The following is a 19,118-nucleotide window of genomic DNA, read 5'->3' as shown; positions in this document are numbered from 1 at the left end:
ATGGCTGGCGAGGATAAACAGGAAAGAAACTCCCTCAAAACACACAAGAATTTGTTGTTGTTTATTGCTAGTACACAAATATAAGTTAACACTTTGCAGTTTGAATTATGTCCTGTATGAACAAAATGACGAGATATTAAAAACATACAAAAACAACATTGTTTCCACTGTTCGATCGCGCCCGCGACTCTCACTCTCTCTCACACACTCACTCTCTCTCACACACACACACACACACACACACACACGCGCACACACACACACACACACACACACACACACATTCCAGCACGGCAATCTCAGATTACGTCCCTAAAGAACCCGCGTATAAAGTAGTTCCGCATTACATTAATTAATTTGCACGCGAGTTTAACAGCTATTTATTTTCATACCGTGTATATTCATATTCATGCACATATTTCCAGGCTCGGAATTGCTCACATGTATTAAAACTCCTAGCCAATACCAGATAATGGCACACATGATAATACTGTATCTGAGGCAAAGCTGCATAATCAGTGCTCAGTGCTTCCTTTGTTAGCGCATACGGATCCACACCATTTATGACTGAAATTTTCGCATTGTACCTCTCTCTGTCTTGTGTTAATAGAGTCTCTTTATAATCTCTGTCACTTTGTCTCTTCATGATTTTCGTAACATTATAAATGGAAAGAAATATTCGTAAATAAGAAATAAATTTGCTTGTAAAACTCATAGACAGTATGGTAAAACATTGTAAACACAGCAGCTTTTGCCCTCAAAGATGGCGTCTCCGGGGAGGTCACATGACATTAATTGGCCTGTGGGAAGGGAACTATGTATAGAGCATCAGCCCGAGAGCACTTACAGTAGGTGCCGGAAGTAAATTTCCCATTCATTTCTCCCATTGACGTTTTGGAAAATCCGTATCTAAAGAGTTTTAGAGCATGTCTGAGGATAACCAGCTACGGCTGAACTCATAAGCATACAACATATCATTTCGAGTGAAAAAACAAAGAGAACATCCTAAAAGAGTCAAAGGTACACAAGACTGTGTACATAATTCATTTCCGAGCGAAGGAACTACTCATCACATAAACCACTGCCCCTCACTGAAATCGACTGAAGCCACAACCGCGAAAGAGCCTGCCTTTGAGCCTGCCTTCAATTCTGACGACGGCCACGCAAACTTTTTCCTCCAGTGCGGTCATTTATCGTAGTGAATGTGCAGTTAATAGCAGTTCTTTCAGTAGTAATCGTGTAAATAAAAGTGTTTTATATAGTTGTGTATTGAATTTTATATTTATCATCGTGTATTTGATATTGTGTGTGAAAGCGGTTAACGATAACTATACAATTATTTGTAATGTCTAGCATGTTGTGTTGTGTGTGGACGTGTTTATGAAACTGCTGGTAGCCGGGTCACGCTCTTAGACCAGCCGCCTGCGAGGGTGGGAGGAAAATGAAAAGACTGGCTGGGAGTCGCATAGCAAGGCTGGTGGACCACGGCTCACGGGTGCAGATCTGGCGGTCCGCGGCGTTCTGCTCATCAGTTTCAGCGGCCCACGGGCAGGTTGCTGACAAATACTCTAACAATTTCCCACTTGTGGTCCATGCTCATTTTATTCATGAAGTTATTGTTCATCCTTAATTTTAATAACATTGAATGTATTGTCTTAATATCCACAAGAAGTGAAAATTCCCACAAGATTATATTCAGTTTATTAACTTGCCATGAATTATTACACAAATGTTCAGTAAATGCATGTATGCCTAGGCTAAATACTGTTTTGACAGTGGCATGACTCATACCATATGAAGGCTACAGTAGCCTAGCTAACGAGAACGATAATGCTAACTGACGTTACCAACCTCCCTGTAAAACTCACCACAACTTTGTAGGTCTTGTCCCTCATGCTGGCCCTTACAAAACCCACAAGCTGACCCTCGGACACGCTAACGTTACACTCAACTACATGACCCGATTTGAAGTGGTTTTCCAATTTGAACACTTTTGTTTTCCTCCTTGAAAATCCATCATGGCAGCCAAGTCATGATTGCACTGATAAGTCTACCGTGCAAAAACGCAACACAGACTTTTTTAGCTCAATTTTCCAACAGACAAAATTGCGATTGTTAACTCATGATTTCTGTTCTGTCTGTGCGCACCAATCTTGCACTTCTATCTCCTCCTCAACCAGACCACCTAGAGACTTCGGGTTTTCAGCATTATGTTAAGGAAGGTCTAATCTCGGGAACGCACAAAAAAAAAAAAAAAAATAAATAAATAAATAAATAAATAAAAATAGAATAAAAAGATTTACTATCTCTTAGTGTTGTGATCCCATGACGTCAGAAAATTGCGCTCAAACACTCACTGAGTTTTTATTACTTGTTTATATATATATTTTTTTATTAATGATCTTCAGTCTTCACGGGCCTTCGCGGGGTAGACAGTTACACGAGTTCTACCAATCAGATGCATCACTGTTGGATTGTGGGATTGTTCAGGATTGTGGGTAATGAAGTACTTATCCAAGACATTGCGAATAAAAGGAATTTATCTCAAAACAAGGCTAGTGCCCCATGAACTTTTGGCGTTTATATGAGCATATACAATCGCTTAGTACAGCCGTAGCTGGTTTTAAGTCTACCATGTATGGTTACATTTTTATGGCTTATAACCCAACTGTCAATGGAGAAATTGACTTCCGGCACCGGCTGTGGGCGGGACTGTGATGCTCTATGGGCATTTTTGTTTTCGACGTGAGCGCTTGTACGCGGTAAACCAATCACGTGACTAGTGTAATCACGCTGATTAGTCCTTTCTTACTAATCTTTCTTTCAGACTAATTTTTCTTTCATTCTAATTAATCTTTCTTTCTTTCTTTCTAACTAATCTATCTTTCTTTCTTACTAACTAATATTTCTTTTTTATTTCTAATCTATCTTTCTTTCTAACTAATCTCTTTATTTCTTACTAATCTTTCTTACTTTCTAACTAATGTTTCTTTCTAACTTTTCTTTCTTTCTTACTAACTAATCTATCTATATTTCTTTCTTTCTAACTAGCTATCTTTCTTTCTTTTTAACTAATCTATCTTTCTTTCTTTCTAACTAATTTCTCTTTCTTTCTTTTTAACTAATCTTTCTTTCTTGCTTGCTTTCTTTCTAACTAATATTTCTTTCTAAATAATTGTTCTCTTTCTTTCTTTCTTTCTTTCTTTCTTTCTTTCTAACCAAAACTCCTTTCTTACTAATCTTTCTTTCAGACTAATATTTCTTTCATTCTAATTAATCTTTCTTTCTTTCTAACTAATCTATCTTTCTAACTAATACTTCTTTTTTTATTTCTAATCTATCTTTCTTTCTTTCTAACTAATCTCTTTCTTTCTAACTAATCTTTCTTATCTTTCTTTCTGTCTAACTTTTCTTTCATTCTTTCTTTATTTGTAACATTTCTTTCTTCCTTTCTTTTTTCTTTTTTCTAACTAAGCTTTCTTTCTAACTATTCTTTCTTTCTAAATAATTTTTCTTTTTCTTTCTAACTAATCTTTCTTTCTAACTAATCTTAATTTCTTTCTTACTAATCTTTCTTTCAGACTAATATTTCTTTCTTTCTAATTAATCTATCTTTCTTTCTTTCTAACTAATCTTTTTCTTTCTTCTAACTAATATTTCTTTCTTTATTTCTTACTTTCAGACTAATATTTATTTATTTATTTATTTATTTATTTATTTATTTATAACTAATCTTTCTTACTTTCTAACTAATGTTTCTTTCTAACTTTTCTTTCTTTCTAACTAATATTTTTTTCTAACTTTTCTTTCTTACCAACTAATCTTTCTTTCTTTCTACCTTTTTTGTTTCTAACTAATCTATCGTTCTTTCTTTCTTTCTTTCTAACTTTCCTTTCTTTCAGACTAATCCTTCTTTCTAACTAATCTTTTTCTTTCTTTCTTTCTTTCTGTCTTTCTTTCGAACTAATCTTTCTTTCTTTTTTTCTTTCTATCTAATCTTTCTTTCTAACTAATCATACTTTCTTTCTTTCAGTCTTTCTTTTTAATTAATCTTTCTTTCTTCCTTTCTTTCTAACTAATCTTTCTTTAATTCTCTCTAACTTTTCTTTATTTATTTATTATTTCTAACTAATCTTTCTTACTTTTCTTTCTTTCTAACTAATCTTTTTCTTTTTAACTTTTCTTTTTTCTAACTAATCTATCTATTTATCTTTCTTTCTAACCATTCTTTCTAACATTTCTTTCTTTCTAACTAAGCTTTTTTCTAACAATTCTTTCTTTATTTCTTTCTTTCTAACTAATCTTTCTTTCTTTCTAACTAATCTTGATGATCTATCTATCCATCCGTCCATCCATGATCATGCTACAACATGCTAAATCATGCTAAATCACGTGGTAAACCATGGTAAATCATGCTAGCAATGTGGTAAACCACTAGAAATATGGTAAAACATGTTAAACCATACTAGAACATTTTAAAACTTTCAAACTTTCTGGCTAGGCTTTTTCAAACCAACTTAAAGTTTGTCTACAAACTTTACCATCTAGTTTTTGATGTATTCGTGCCCATCTCTGCTCAGTTTGAGGAACAGAAGATGTTGCAACTGTAATTCCTCAGCATCAGCATTGACAAGTGGATGTCTATCAACCAATTGTTTTACTAATTTATTTACCGAGTATTTTTCTAATATATTGTGGTGAACCCAAGGAAAGTGGAAACTGTATCAATAACAGTCCATGTAAGTTATGCAATACATTAGCAGGAGACCTATACAATATAAAACTCAAAACTACGTTTTTTGAACACCATCTTTCAAGAGCAAGCCGTTTGTGAATCCTGCATTGAACTCCGAGATTTGAGAAGCAGTCATCAGTAAAATAAAGGGAACACAGCAAAAGTTTAGGATTATACTGCTGTGATATCATGGTAAATATTAACTTTAACCACTGATTCTTCACGTGCTCGTACCTGGGCAGTGAAAAAAAAACTGGCTTTACCTTCACATTATAGAGCACAGCGTCTTCTCGACATGATGCTGTCCAGTATCCACAGGAATCAGCTGCAGTGTTTGAGGTTCAAGTTTTCCCTGGTGTCTGCGCGCAATAAGTGGGCGGGCAATATGCTAATGTTTCGTCTTGATGTCAGACGAATCGGCTCATGACTTGTTTGAAAAACAATTAATTTCATTGACTCTCATTGAGTCGACTCTTACATTTGAAAGACAATAACTTTATATACGGTGCACTTTCAGATTTAAAACTTTGCAGGATGTTTTCATTCACTTAGAGCTGTTACACACTACATGAAAGGTCATTCGGAAAAGTCATAATAGGGGCCCTTTAATATTTTTTTAATGAAATGACCCCATGACCCTAAATAGGACAGGCGGTTTGAAGAATGGATGGATGGAAAGATGGATAATTAAATGATACTATATGATTATATTACATTTACGTCATAAATTAACATGACCCATTATTCTGTAACCAATGAGTATTGCATGCATAATGAATGGTTATTTATTAAACATTTGAGATTGTTATGGGTTGTTGTTTTTTGTCAAAAATATTGGTTGTAATTTTTGTCCAAGCTATTTCCTAAAGTTAGGCTGCGTGCCTGCGTCCTAAGCAAACTCACAGCTTTTCCTGAACTTTTTTTATTCTCTTTGTCTCCTCTTTTATTCTTTCCATTTAGAGTTTATATATGCATACAAAGGGAATAAGTTCATGTGGTTTCACTTGTTATTTTGCACAGTGGTTTTATGTGACCCATAAATGCATTTTTGGGTGTGTGACCTGTCATTAAACCTTTGCTTATTCAGCTTGACTTGATTAATCATGCAGTGACCTCCACAGTTTTTCCAAATGACATTGACAGTTAAAATAACACCTTTTGTATTTTTATGTGCATATCATTTGCTCATGGAATAAAGATATGTTTATATTCAGTTGGTAATGTATTTGCACTTGCAAGATTTCAATCAAATAAGGAAATGCATTCATGCATTCGGCATCGAGTGTGGGCACCCAAGGGCAGAAACATAAATTGTTCATATGAAATAAACAATTAACTGTAGGTGCTGAAACATCAGCCGTGAGAGCAGCTGATGCAAAGACATCTCAGTTGTGAGAGATTGCTGTGGCCGATAAACGTCAAAAGACATTTATGTCAGGAATCTGAGCAGCTTCAGAAGCGAAAGCGGTCATATAGGGATTGTCAAAGGTTTTTTTTTTTTTTACTTTTTTTTTTTATGACCGCCGCTAGCATAGCTAGCGAAAGCGGTCATATAGGGATTGTCAAAGGTTTTTTTTTTTTTTTTTTTTTTTTTTATGACCGCCGCTAGCATAGCTAGCGAAAGCGGTCATATAGGGATTGTCAAAGGTTTTTTTTTTTTTTTTTTTTTTTTTATGACCGCCGCTAGCATAGCTAGCGAAAGCGGTCATATAGGGATTGTCAAAGTTTTTTTGTTTTTTTTTCGTCAACGATACCAGGGACACCGAAACACCGGGGAACATAAAATTTGGTGGGCATGTAGCCCCACTAGACTTTTACGGAAAAATTTCGTTTGGTCCCTGGGGGCCACTCGACCCCCCCCCCCCCACACACACATCACACATTCTGGCTCACATCAAGCCTCCTTCCCACGCGATGAACCACGTCAATCTCAGTAACGAACTTTCCCTTTTCATCTGGAAGCACTGCAGCGCAGATGTCCACGACCTTCTGTTTGATATCTTCGCCTTCACGTTCGTCAAGACCATAAAGCCTAAGGTTCCAGCGCCTTCTATATCTTTCCATTTCGTTCACTTTAGCTTCCAGATCCAGTATTTTCTTGTCGTGAGTACTACTCGATGTTTTCAGTCAGATCTGCTTTAATGTCGTTAATCTCACGAGACAAGAATTCGGTGGATTTTTGGAGAGCCTCGATCCCGTCAGAATTTTTTTTAATAATTTTCTCCAAACCGTCAGCTCTTTCATTTATTTTTTCTGTCAGCATTCTGACAATGTTGTTTTGCAGGTCGAGGAGAGATGGCTCGTTCTTTGATTTCTTTGAATCGGGGGTATGCGGAGCCGAATCAAGTTCGGACAAACCTTTAGAAAGCAAAGCTTCACGTTGCTGTTGGATTTGTACATAATTATGCACCTCAGCAATTTCCTGTTCAGCATCCATCCACAACTCTTGAGTGTCTTTCTTGGAACTTTGTCTTTCTTTGCGTTTTCCAGCCATAGTTTGCAGTGACGTCAATCAGCTTGCACGTTAACAGCGATTTACACTTAATGAGATAATTTGCACCAAATACAGTTCAAATGCGAAGTAAACAAGTTTACTGAATTGCTACTCGATCAAATTTAAAAAGTTACCACAAAGGCGTGGAATTAGGAGACGAAACCTTCCGACCTCACAGATTTACAACCGCCACGGTCGCCATCTTGCGCGCCAGGGGGGGGGGGGTGGGGGTTGCTGGTTTAGGATGATACTGTCACTGTTGGTGTGACGTCAACTCCCCTCTCCGATTGATTGGATAGAGGAGTAGCTGTCAATCTAGAACTAGTGGACCAATGGTGACTCTTAAGCCCGCCCTAATTTACATGAAACTCGAACTGCAACATTTGGGAAAGCAAGCGCAGAACAGAGAAAGAAGAGCGAAGAGAAAAACAGCACAAGCGTACAAAAGAGTAAAATATGAGCAGAAAATGCAAGAAAGCACAAAGTACACAGTAATAAAACCAAGGAAAACATACTTTTTAAGAAAGCATGACCATAAGTTTAAGTTTTGTGCAAAATAACTTTTAATGTGTTTAAAGTTTTTATTCATGCTTGTTATTTCTTGATTCACGCTTATTATATTTTGATCCGTAACCACGTTGTTTGCTATTCTGATCATTTTGCATTTTTTTTTTTCAGTTTGTGCAATATATTTTTACATGTGTTTTTAAATTTTTGATTCACGCTTATTATTTTTTTATACGTGACCGCTATATATTTGGCGGGAATTTGAGCCCATACAGCAATATTATGAGCGGTGGTCATATTTTTTACCGCCATGCGGTAGGCTACATCTAGTTTTACTGATTTTGCACAAGCGCGTGTGTATGTGGTCACATGATCAGATCACAAGTCTGCTGCACCTGCTGTCCAAAGGAATTTAGTAAAAAAATGCAGGATGCTGAAAGAAAAGATACACAGACATCGGTGAAGAGACAATAAGAGATAGAGTGAAAATGATGGAGGGAGATGAAAGGCTGACAGTAAGATACAAAAAATGATATAGCCATACACATCACCTGAGCAGAGATAAACACACAGATTTCCTCTAGGTGCAGTGCTTTAGTCTTGTGTGTGTATATGTAAATGTGTATATATGTATATGTATATGCAGGGCCGGATCTATACGGGCAATCTGGGCACGTGCCCAGGGGCTCTTGCGCAGAGAGGGGCCCTCCGTGATCGGAGTTTTTTTTTTTTTTTGCCTAGTAGCCTACTACAAGGCTTGATCTTGATAATTATCCAATCAGAATAAAAAAAAGTGTATATTACATTATATGATCCCGCTCTTATTCATGCAAATGCTTTTAAACAATTCATGTGCGACAAGATGACACACACACACACACACACACACACAGAAAGACACGCCAGTATCGTGCGTGCGCACAGAGAGCAAGCCAGAATACAGTTCTCTCTCGTGCTTGAACTTACAATAACACACACAATTATGCCAAAATGTCCATTTTTTGTCGAGTATCTTCATAACATAAGAGCAGTCTTATGATGAACGTGAAGAGGTGTGAGACAGAATGAGGTGCGTATGAGATCAGCGTCTCTGTCAGCAGCGGCTGGTCTTTAAGGGGTGGTTGAGTATGATTTCACTTTTCTAACTTTAGTTAGGCTAGTGTGAAATGTTTCTGTTTGAGCATAAACAACATTTGCAAAGTTCAAAGTAAAGGGAGATATTTGCTTTTAAAGAAATCGTTTTTTTTAAGGACTACAACAAATGGCTGGTAGGGACTAAATGACATTCCTCAATCACCGACCCTTAAAGTCCCCATGAAATCAAAATTGACCCTATTTACTTTTTTAGCGCATATTACTAGTCTTGTGGTGAACAATTAATCCGTGCAAGAAAATATTTAAAAAAAAAAAATTTTACCATGGTAATCTTTAATCAAAATCTGAAAATGCCCCTCCCCTCTGCATTGGAGGACCTTCTCCGATGACGTAGGTTTGAGGAATTGGTTTGGGCAACGCGTAACCACTCCCCTCAAACCGTTAGTCTGCTATGAGCAGAGATGGAGAGGAGGAGCGCTAGAGTAAAACCCTGCCCTCTGTTCAATATTCCGTTTCACTGGGAAATACGTCATAACACTGAAGAAAAGTCGTTTGCAACTTCCGGTTCACGGGGACTTTAAATTTACAACCCCCCTGACTGGTTCTTGGTCCCCCTGTGCCCCTGTGGAATCGCCCCTGGTCAGCAGGATTATTATAGCTAACTAAAACTAAAATTATTTTTTTTTCTGTACTTGAAAAAACAAATAATAAAATGATTTTATTTCAGCTAGTCCCCAAAGCAACATTTTTCATTACTTCCTGAATTGAAATTGTAATACTGCTCTCTAGTGGATGTACACTGCAAATGCGACTCACAATGAAAAAAATCCATCATCCATCAAAAAAAATCTCAGCCACCTTAAACATCTGTTGCCATGATGCCGTCATACACAAAAAGGAAAATGATGTCATTATTTAAACTCACCCTCGTGTCTTCTACTGAACACACACACACACACACACACAAAATATACAAATAATTATATATATATATATATATATATATATATATATATATATATATATATATATATATATATATATGTATATGTATATTATGAATGAAGTTCATTTGTACTACATCCGCAATGTTGTTACTGTCGCCAGCTTCTGTTGTGTATCATAAATCCTCTCCCGTGGCCTCATGGGATAGTTAAGTATCCATCGAACACACACTTCAGAATCTCGAAGGAAGTAGTAGGTTATCCGGATACTTTTCGCCTAATATGTATTCGGACATACTACTATTTTGGCGTACTGCATGGAGACCGGGGACAGTTGCAACACTTTTTGCATTTCTCTCAGTTACTCAGAGACTATTTGGAGTAGACCAACCAAATTTGTATATATTAAACTTGCATCTGTCTGCTAATTACCCATACCATTTAAAGATGATTATATATGACATATCGTTCACAGTATTTATTTGAATGGAAGAAGTCAGATGTTGCAACTGACCCCGACCCAGGGGACGGTTGCAACACAACCCAGGGACTGTTGCAACGCGTTAAAAATACCTTAAATTTCTCTAATTAATTTTAGCTTTTTGTCTCAATGAGCATATAATTCTAAAAAAATATTAACTGTTTTAGGCCTACTATAATATTATAGTATTATTTATTTCAATAATATTATTGTAGCCTATAATTTATTTATTTAGTCATATTTATCAAATAACAGTTATTGAGTTTTGTTTGTGTATGTGTAAAACATAGGCCTACACAGATTCAGTGTGCAGGCGTTACAAATGATATTCAATCTCTCCATATTTCAGTGTCAGACAGGAAGAATTGAACAATTTGCAATGCAACAAACCTTTATTAAACATGCAATTTATAACTTGTTGCAACCGTCCCCGACCCTATCAGCCATGACAGAACATCATATTCCTGCTAGACACACTGACTTTGACACATGCTAACCATGTCACTTAGAAGTCAACACAACAATAATTCAAACTAAGTAAGTTTTGATTAATTCATACAAAATGTCTGGACAGTATGACAAAAATACATCTCATGAAAAAAAAAATACTTTCATACCTCCAAAACAAGTTTTGATCAATAAATGCAGCAGCAGATGTTGAAAATGTCTACTGTTTTCTTGGTGGGTGGAGGGTCTAACTGTGCATGTTCAGTATGAGTGTCATCACTCTAGCTTGTTTCTGATTGGAGAAAAATGACATGTTGCAACCATCCCCTGTTGCAACTGTCCCCGGTCTCCCCTACTATATAGTAGGGAAGTATTCAATTTCAGATGCAGCAATTGACTCATTGATTTGTTCATAAATGCTAAATTCATTAACGAAACACCACTGTTGCTCATGGTGGCTTTGTTGGGAGCAAAAAAACAGACAAAAGTGTCTCAAAAATGTTAAGCACTCAAAAGCTTACGGCAGGGAGAGGCAATGCTGGTTCTTGAGTGTTGCCCTGCGTCTCTGTGTCCAGACTATCCATCCTAAACAGTGTGTGAGATTAAAATAAGTGTGTCCCAATGCACAGTAAGTTGAAGTGTATGCCAGAAGTCCCCGGACAGTCTACTATCTATTTCCTGACATTTTTCGAAGTGTGGATCCGTGCACGCTCTAAAGCTAATATTGCCCACAACCCGGCCATTGCGCTTTGGAGGAAGACTACAAACACGAGTAAAAAGTGTTAAAAAACTACTAAACATGGTGGATATGCTCGACCGACGGCAAGGTTTAGATAAAGGTTTGAGTGACTAATCTAAGTTTAACCTGAAACAAATATTTTATTTATTTCATGTTATCCGTGTTATATTTCATCCGCAATAACAATGTGGACTTTTATGATCCGTTTGGCTATTAACTTTTAAATGCATCATTATGCATTAATATGAGGACGAGTTCTCTGCATGAAAGACCCGCGACTGCAAATCAACGTGCTTCTGTATTTCTCTCTCATATGGTAGGAAATGAAATGTGGAGGATTTTGACTGTGACAAGATGACACTTTTTTTTTTAGAGTTGCTTTATAGTCAAATTGAACTGTGCTTGCATCATTGAATCATTACTTTACTGTTGTAAAGATGCTTTGAAACAATCTGTAGCCTATTGTATAAAGCACTTTAAGAAATAAAGGTGACTTGACTACACTCTGCAAGACAGTGGCCGTCAAGGAGTGGAGTTTGACACATGTGCTTGGCTGTCAGATAATTAAGGTCAGTTTGGTTTTAGTGAATTAGGTGTAACACGTCTCCACCCCCAGAAGACATGCAGCTTTGATGAACAGCCTTCCAAAAGCAATTAATGTTAAAAAAAAAAAAAAATGTTCAGGCGTGAAGCCCGCTGGGGCCAGTTGCATAAACGTAGCCACAATGTTAAGACCGTGTCTTAAGAACTAGTTTGACCAACTAGCAGTTACACAAGAGATTATCTTACTCACAGCTTCCTGTTTTATACAGTTCATAACCAATGATCTCATTCACAGGTGTCTTCCTTTTTGGTCATCTTAAAACTCTCACCATAATTATTTCAATAACTTCTTGGCATTGCTATATTTTTCTCACTAAATGTTATATTACTTCACTTTATATGATTATACTTAAAAAAAGTTTTCTAAAATTGATAAAGCATACATATTAAAAGGAATACATAGCCCAGATGACGTAGGCATTATATCCCTGGTACAATGGAGAGGCTGGTGCTTGTTAATGATAATAACTAAACACTGAACTCAGATAGACTTAACGGTGTCTTATTTCTGCTCATATTGCCCAAATCATACCACCAAATATATACTGCATTTCTAATGAAAACTATATATACAGGCCTGTCAATTTTCAATTTCTACAGAAGAAAAACAAAAATATGTGAACAAAATGCAAGTTTAGTTTCTAAAAAAAAATGCTTAATGTTAAATGTGTTTCTGTAAATAGGCCTAAATGAAATCTGTTAATATAAAGTGAAAATTCAGGAAATTTGGACTAAACCTCTCAATTCATATGGATTAGTTTTGCGATCTCTTTATGAACTTTTTGAAGTGTCAAAGTGTCAGTTGTGTAGCTGTCAATGGAGGGACAGAAATCTCTTAGATTTCATCAAAAAGACCTTCATTTGTGTTCCGATGATGAACGAAAGTCTTAGGCTACAGGTTTGGAACAACTTGAAGGTGAGTAAATTATGACAAGATTTTCGTGTTTGGGTGAACTATCCCTTCAAATGTAGAATACACGCACACACACAGGCATTTTGACTGGGAGACATTTTGTTATTAAACAGCAAAACTTTATTGATTTAATTTTAATAACTGAGGTCTGTCAAAGCTGTCATGCTTTAGACATTTAAAACATAAATCCTCTTAAATACTACAGGATCATCTAATGTTGATCAAATATAATTACAGATATCATAAGTTTCATATAAAACATTAGCAGTGTTTTTGGTTTTTATCCTATTCTAACTCTAGGCCTCATGTTATTGTGACAGCAAATTGTGCGTTTAAAAATACAATGGGAGAATTACGAACAGTCAAGTATCATCAAAATAAGATAATACAAGTGACAAAATTAAAATATTAAAGAAAACATCAACCATGATAAAACATGATCAATAAAGCTGACACATAATGTACAAGAGAAATCAATTAAATTAAACAAGCTCATATTGGTGTGCACAAAAACACAAATGTATTTTTACAGCCAACACAAACTTGACAAGAGAAGAACTGTGATGATAGATATAGTGGATGTGGCCGCAGATGAAGGTGCTGCGGTTTTTACCTCCTGTGATGTCACAACTCTGCCATTCAAGGGCTGAACTCCTCTGAAGTTGTTGGACGTCAGAACTGAAGCGCTTGCTTTGAAAAAGGTAGTTGTGCTGAAGCGGTTGATCTGTTTGGAGGAATACAGAATATGATGAATGTTGCCATCTAGTAATAGACGTATATGATTTTTATGAATTACTCTACTATAGAGTTGCCTAGACTTACAAAGTCCTGGCTGACTTTGATGGTATCTTTGAACACAGTCCAGATCACAGCTTCATTGCAGTTGGGTGTGGTTAGGGAGCCTTGATACCGGTAATATTTAGACCTGTTCACCCCTTCAAGCAGACTGTCCATTGTGATTTGATTCATGATGTCTGTGGTTGTAGCACCTAAAACATCAAGAGGGTGTAAGGGAAATACTTAGCCGTCTTCAGTTTTGTGCTAATTTGTTGTTAAATCATATCGGTTAAGAGAAATTAACAAAATATACCACGTATTTAATGGGATGAATTGCAAGACTTCATACTGATAAAAAGATTCTGTTACGTGCTTGATGTTAGAGGTATGATTGCATAACATTTACGTGAGATATAATTGCTGCAGCATGTGCAATAAACAGAAACAACCGATAAAAAACGTACAGAACTGAGTACAATTTATCAGAAAAAAATGCAGTATGTGAACAAGTTACAAACAATGAATAAAATAGAATGCAAACATAAAAAAACAAGTGTCACCAAAAAAACATTCCCGATAACCCAAAAACCATAAAATTAACTAGAAATTGTAGAAACAAAACCGAAATCTTCAGTGTATTCGACGCTTTACATTAACTATGCTAACTAAAACCAAAAATACAAAAAGTGTCTTTTTTGAGATCACTCTTAACCTAACGAACAATGAAGATATAACTGTAGATTTTTGCAAATTGCTGTAAGAATTTAGGCTCTGATAATGTCTGATGTTGCACTTTACACAAGACTCAATTACTAACACTGAATCAGTGAAGACTGTCAAGCTGAGATACTTGCAATACATATCGGTAACCAAAGTACGAAGATCACATGGCAAACATCGCTTTCACAGAATTGAGTGAAGTCTGACGCTGATCTGGCTCACGACTCAAAAATGAAAAATCTGTCAACATTGTTGTTCCAAAACCTTTATGACTTTCTTTTTTCTGTGGAAAACAAAAAGGTATTTCTCTATGATTTGTGCCTTTTGGACCACACTGACACTCAAAGTATGGACAAAAACAGTTGAAACATTCTTCAAAATAACGTATATTGTGTTTCAATGGGGAACGACATGAAGGTGAGGAGTAACAAAATGTTCATTTCTGGGTAAACTATCAACAACAAATTATTTCTGTACCTGAAATAGAGATCTGCTTCAAAAAGGATGTTAGGATATCCCAACTTTTTGTTTTGTTTTGTTCACTGGTTCCCTGTTGGTTAAATAAAAATACATACACATGAGCACACAACTAAGCCATGAATATACTTAAGGTTTGCGCTTGCCTCTGGATAAACGTGGTCTTGCTCACCTCAATAAAGAAACCAAGAACAGCCAATCCTGTGCTGTCATTAGCAGCAAGAGCAGCTGCCACACTCCCGTTGTATTTTGAATGGACATTCACAATGTGCAGCTGAGAAACAGAATCAGACGTATAAAGATAATGCATTAGGGAGAATGCTATGTGGAATAATGCAATGCATTTGCAGGGAAAATGAATTAATTCATACCTCCATTGGGTATTGTTTGCCATCCACAGTGTGTTCGGAGCCAGGCGAGGAGCTGCCGTTACCCCAGTGGAGATGGAATTGTTTAGTGTTGTATACACCTGGAAGATCACCTCCTTGCACTGTCATTTTATCATCATCCAGGTTGACCACCACTGTGAAGACAATGGACATATTAGATACAAGGTCCAGGACATGGAATACAGTGACGTTGTGCATCACTGATGCATTATCTGCGCTTTATTTTTCAATTAAGAACGGGCGCGACCATTTGTAATTGTAATTTTAATGTGTCTAAGGCTTCCGGTAGGCCTATCATTCGCTTCTGGCTATTTTTAGCTGTACAAATCGTTATGCTGCTTGATATTGCATACTGGTATTATATAGTGTTTTATATATAATTATTTCCTTATTAGGCTATATATATTTCCTTATAGCGGCTAATAAATCGAAAGTCTTGCACATTCACTGAAAACACCTTTCTGCGTTGAACAATAAGGTGAATACCTCTTTTACAACTTTAAAGGGGTCCTTGATTATGATTAAACTTTTTCAACTTTAGTTAGTGTGTAATGTTGCTGTTTGAGTATAAAAAAACATCTGCAAAGTTACGTATGTCGGAAGGAGGGGCTTCATCGAAAACGACGCGTTCATCCAGGGGAGAGAGGAGCTGTAATAATATAAAATGTGTGAAAAATAATGTTTAGTTTTTTTTATAACAATCAAGCATGTAAACATATTCTAGTAGCCTACACCCTAAAAACAAAATCAAGACTTCGTAAAAGGGCATAAAATTACCACTTCAGTGGTACCAGTATAGACTTCAATTACCTCTATGTAACCTAGTCAGCGAGTCTCATGGAATGAACAAAAAGAGGAATCAAATTACTTTTATCCTTCTGTTATCTATCAGTTTATCACCTAGTTCTCAGTTTTGTATACTTTTCTGGAGCTTTTTAATGTGAAACCTCTCATGTTACCGTCTCTTAAGGATTGATCTCTTTTGTTAGTACTGTAGGTAGCTATAGTAGCCTTCTATTCCTCATTCGGAAGCCATTTCGGAAGCCATAAATCTACTAAATGTAGCGACTATATTTTGTAAAGACAAACAAATTCTATATATATATAGTATATATATATATATGTATGTATATATATATATATATGTATGTATATATATATATATATATATATATATATATATATATATATATATATATATATATATATATATATATATATATATATATATATATATATATATATATTAATCCCAGTGCTCCTTGCTCCTTACCAGAGTCGCCTGAGTTAGTGATTGTCAGTAAAGTGGAGTTGTCATCAAAACCAGTGAAGTTAAATGAGGTCAGATTAGGATTTCCCTGAACACTTGTAGTCACGATATTAATGGGAGATTGCCTGGATCCATTACAGGATTGTGGAGCAATTTGGGACCAGGTGGTAAAATCTATTACAAATTAGGGATAGAAAAAAAAATCTACTTCAGAACAAGTTTTAAATATATAACATTTTATAATAAGATTTATATTAACTTTTATACGGTGGAATATTTTAATAAATCACACTTACTGCATGTTGGCTTGTGATAGCACCATTCTGTTTAGGTTTAAAGGAAAGCATTAATAAATATAACAAATGAAACAGCAGAATTTACATCAAAAAAAGTTTCAAGCGCCTTCATTTGTCCTTTTTAGGAGTAAGTTGAACTTGAGTTACTCACCCACTGAGGAGCCCTCGCCGTGGACGGAGGGACACAGGAGAGCAGCAAGGAAAGTTACCAGCAAGACAATCATCTAAATCAAACAAGAAATCATTACAATGGCAATCAGTGCTGCTAACAGAATTTAACCTTAAGTTAATTGAATTTGATATGAGAAACGAAATAAATCAAGAATAGGTAGTTATGGTCTTACATCTTCTTCTTGATTCACCTGTCGGTATGCTGAAAATGAATGTCTTCCCCTCCTTTAATACTCTTCTCAGCTCACCTGTAGTGGGTGTGACACTTTCATGCGTTTCATCCTCTCGGCTACATTCCGATCAAACGCATGCGATCGCATTATCACTGATCTTTTACTTTTAAATAGCAGTCAATAGGCCACTTGATTTATCTAGTCGCGATCCTATCAGCATCACTTCGGTCACGTTCTCCAATTCTCTCGTGATGACGGGAGAAAACACGGTTTTGCAATCTCGGGAATGATCAGAATCAGATTAATGTTTATCTTTTGATGCTTCTCATCTTTAACAATAAAATACAGGAAAAAGTCAGGTAAGAGAGAAGGCAGTGCCAGTGCAGGAGATCTTATGTAAGAGACAAAGATATTATGTAAGATTTTTAGAACAAAATGAATGGAAATCCATTAGTGGTGCGTAAACAGGTCGTATTCATATTCATATTAATTCTTTATTGTAAATGGTAAATGGACTGCATTTATATAGCGCTTTCACAGACCCAATGGCCACCAAAGCGCTTTACAATATTGCCTCACATTCACCCATTCACTCACTCATTCATACACCGACGGCGGTGTCAGCCATGCAAGGCGATCCAGCTCGTCGGGAGCAGTTGGGGTTAGGTGTCTTGCTCAAGGACACCTCGACACTTGGTCAGGTGGAACCGGGGATTGAACCACCAACCTTCCGGTTTTTAAACAATCTACATGAACCACTGCCGCCCTTTATTGTCCTCGTTAGAGGAAATTTGTTTTCACAGACTATACCAGAAGCAACATTTAACACACATAGCCTAACATTTATGCATTTTTTTTTTTGGCAGACGCTTTTATCCAAAGCGACTTACATTATACTCAATGTAAACATTTTACATTTTGTCAGTTCTTGCTTTCCCTGGGAATCGAACCCATGACCTTGGCGTTGCTAGCGCCAACGCTCTACTGTTTGAGCTACAGGAAACATCAATTTTGTTCATATAAATAGACATATTGCAAAAATACGTTAGGCATTCTTATAGCTGAGATAACAAAACTTTTCCCTAGTCGTGATTTTTTTATGGGGTAGCCGTAGCTGTCTATCTGCGGCCTGAGGGAAGAAGGGTAAATATGAGTTTTGGCTGGAGGGTGGCTGGGGTTTTGCACAGTGGTGTTTGCTCTACGAATGGTAGCAGCGTCAACGAGAGCCGGCAAGTTGGGTGTGGGAAGACCAATTATTTTTGAAGAAGTGTTAGTGATTTTAAGGAGCTTGTTTCTATTAGTGAGAGAAAGTGAAATAGTAGGTGGCACAATACAAGAGGATGGGTTCAATGATACTACGGTACAAAAGAAGAAGAAGGTGTGGTTTGACTGAGAAAGCCCTGAGTTTACGTATATGACAAATAGTCTCTGTTGGCAGCGCCTATGAATGTCTGTGAGTGGTGGTGAGTTTTTGCCGTGTGTCCAGGATAGTTCCAGGAAAGTTCCTTTGTTTTAGTAATGTTAAAGAGGAGATGGCTTGTCTGTAGCCTACAACAATGAGTGAAATGGGCAACAGATTGGTGATATGCTGTAACTAATTCGGTGCCGAGTATTTGAAATACTTTGTGATGTCGGAGGGGCTATGGCAGTCGTTACTATATAGTGTGTAGAGGAAGGGACTAAGGACGCAGCCTTGAGGGACTCCTGTGTTGACAGTAATGGTGGAGGATGTTACATTACCCACCCTTACCGCCTGTGGTCTGTCACTGAGAAAATTATAGATCCAGTGGATGAAAAGAGGAGGCACGTGAAGATGCTGGAGTTTGGTTATCATGATGTGGCGTTGAATCGCATTGAAGGCGGAACTGAACTCCATAAAGAGAATCC

The 19,118-nt window shown here is 36.6% G+C and overlaps 2 protein-coding genes across 2 annotated transcripts in view; both read right to left on the bottom strand.

Annotated features, from left to right (window-relative positions):
• The window catches only part of LOC308706376 (carbonic anhydrase 4-like), a gene marked incomplete at its 5' end in the record, with an annotated part of 57,665 nt that extends 50,866 nt beyond the window's left edge, over positions 1–6,799 (bottom strand). Inside the window, one exon of the mRNA XM_081391970.1 lies at positions 6,629–6,799. Coding sequence (XP_081248096.1) covers positions 6,629–6,799 — 171 coding nt within the window. The remainder of the gene's footprint in view (positions 1–6,628) is intronic.
• Positions 6,800–13,398: 6,599 nt separating this feature from the next.
• Positions 13,399–17,111, bottom strand: LOC308706375 (carbonic anhydrase 4-like; the record flags this gene model as incomplete). The annotated part of the gene is made up of 8 exons (XM_081391969.1): positions 13,399–13,407; positions 13,572–13,682; positions 13,781–13,947; positions 14,933–15,005; positions 15,105–15,206; positions 15,304–15,455; positions 16,595–16,765; positions 17,039–17,111. 8 exons carry the CDS (start codon positions 17,109–17,111, stop codon positions 13,399–13,401), a joined length of 858 nt encoding a protein of 285 aa, XP_081248095.1.
• Positions 17,112–19,118: the final 2,007 nt, after the last annotated feature.

The sequence above is a fragment of the Scardinius erythrophthalmus genome (assembly GCF_964197995.2).
Source record: "Scardinius erythrophthalmus genome assembly, chromosome: 18".
Classification (NCBI taxonomy): domain Eukaryota; kingdom Metazoa; phylum Chordata; class Actinopteri; order Cypriniformes; family Leuciscidae; genus Scardinius; species Scardinius erythrophthalmus.
The sequence above is the reverse complement of the archived record's forward strand: the minus strand, read 5'-3'. Positions and strand labels throughout refer to the sequence as shown.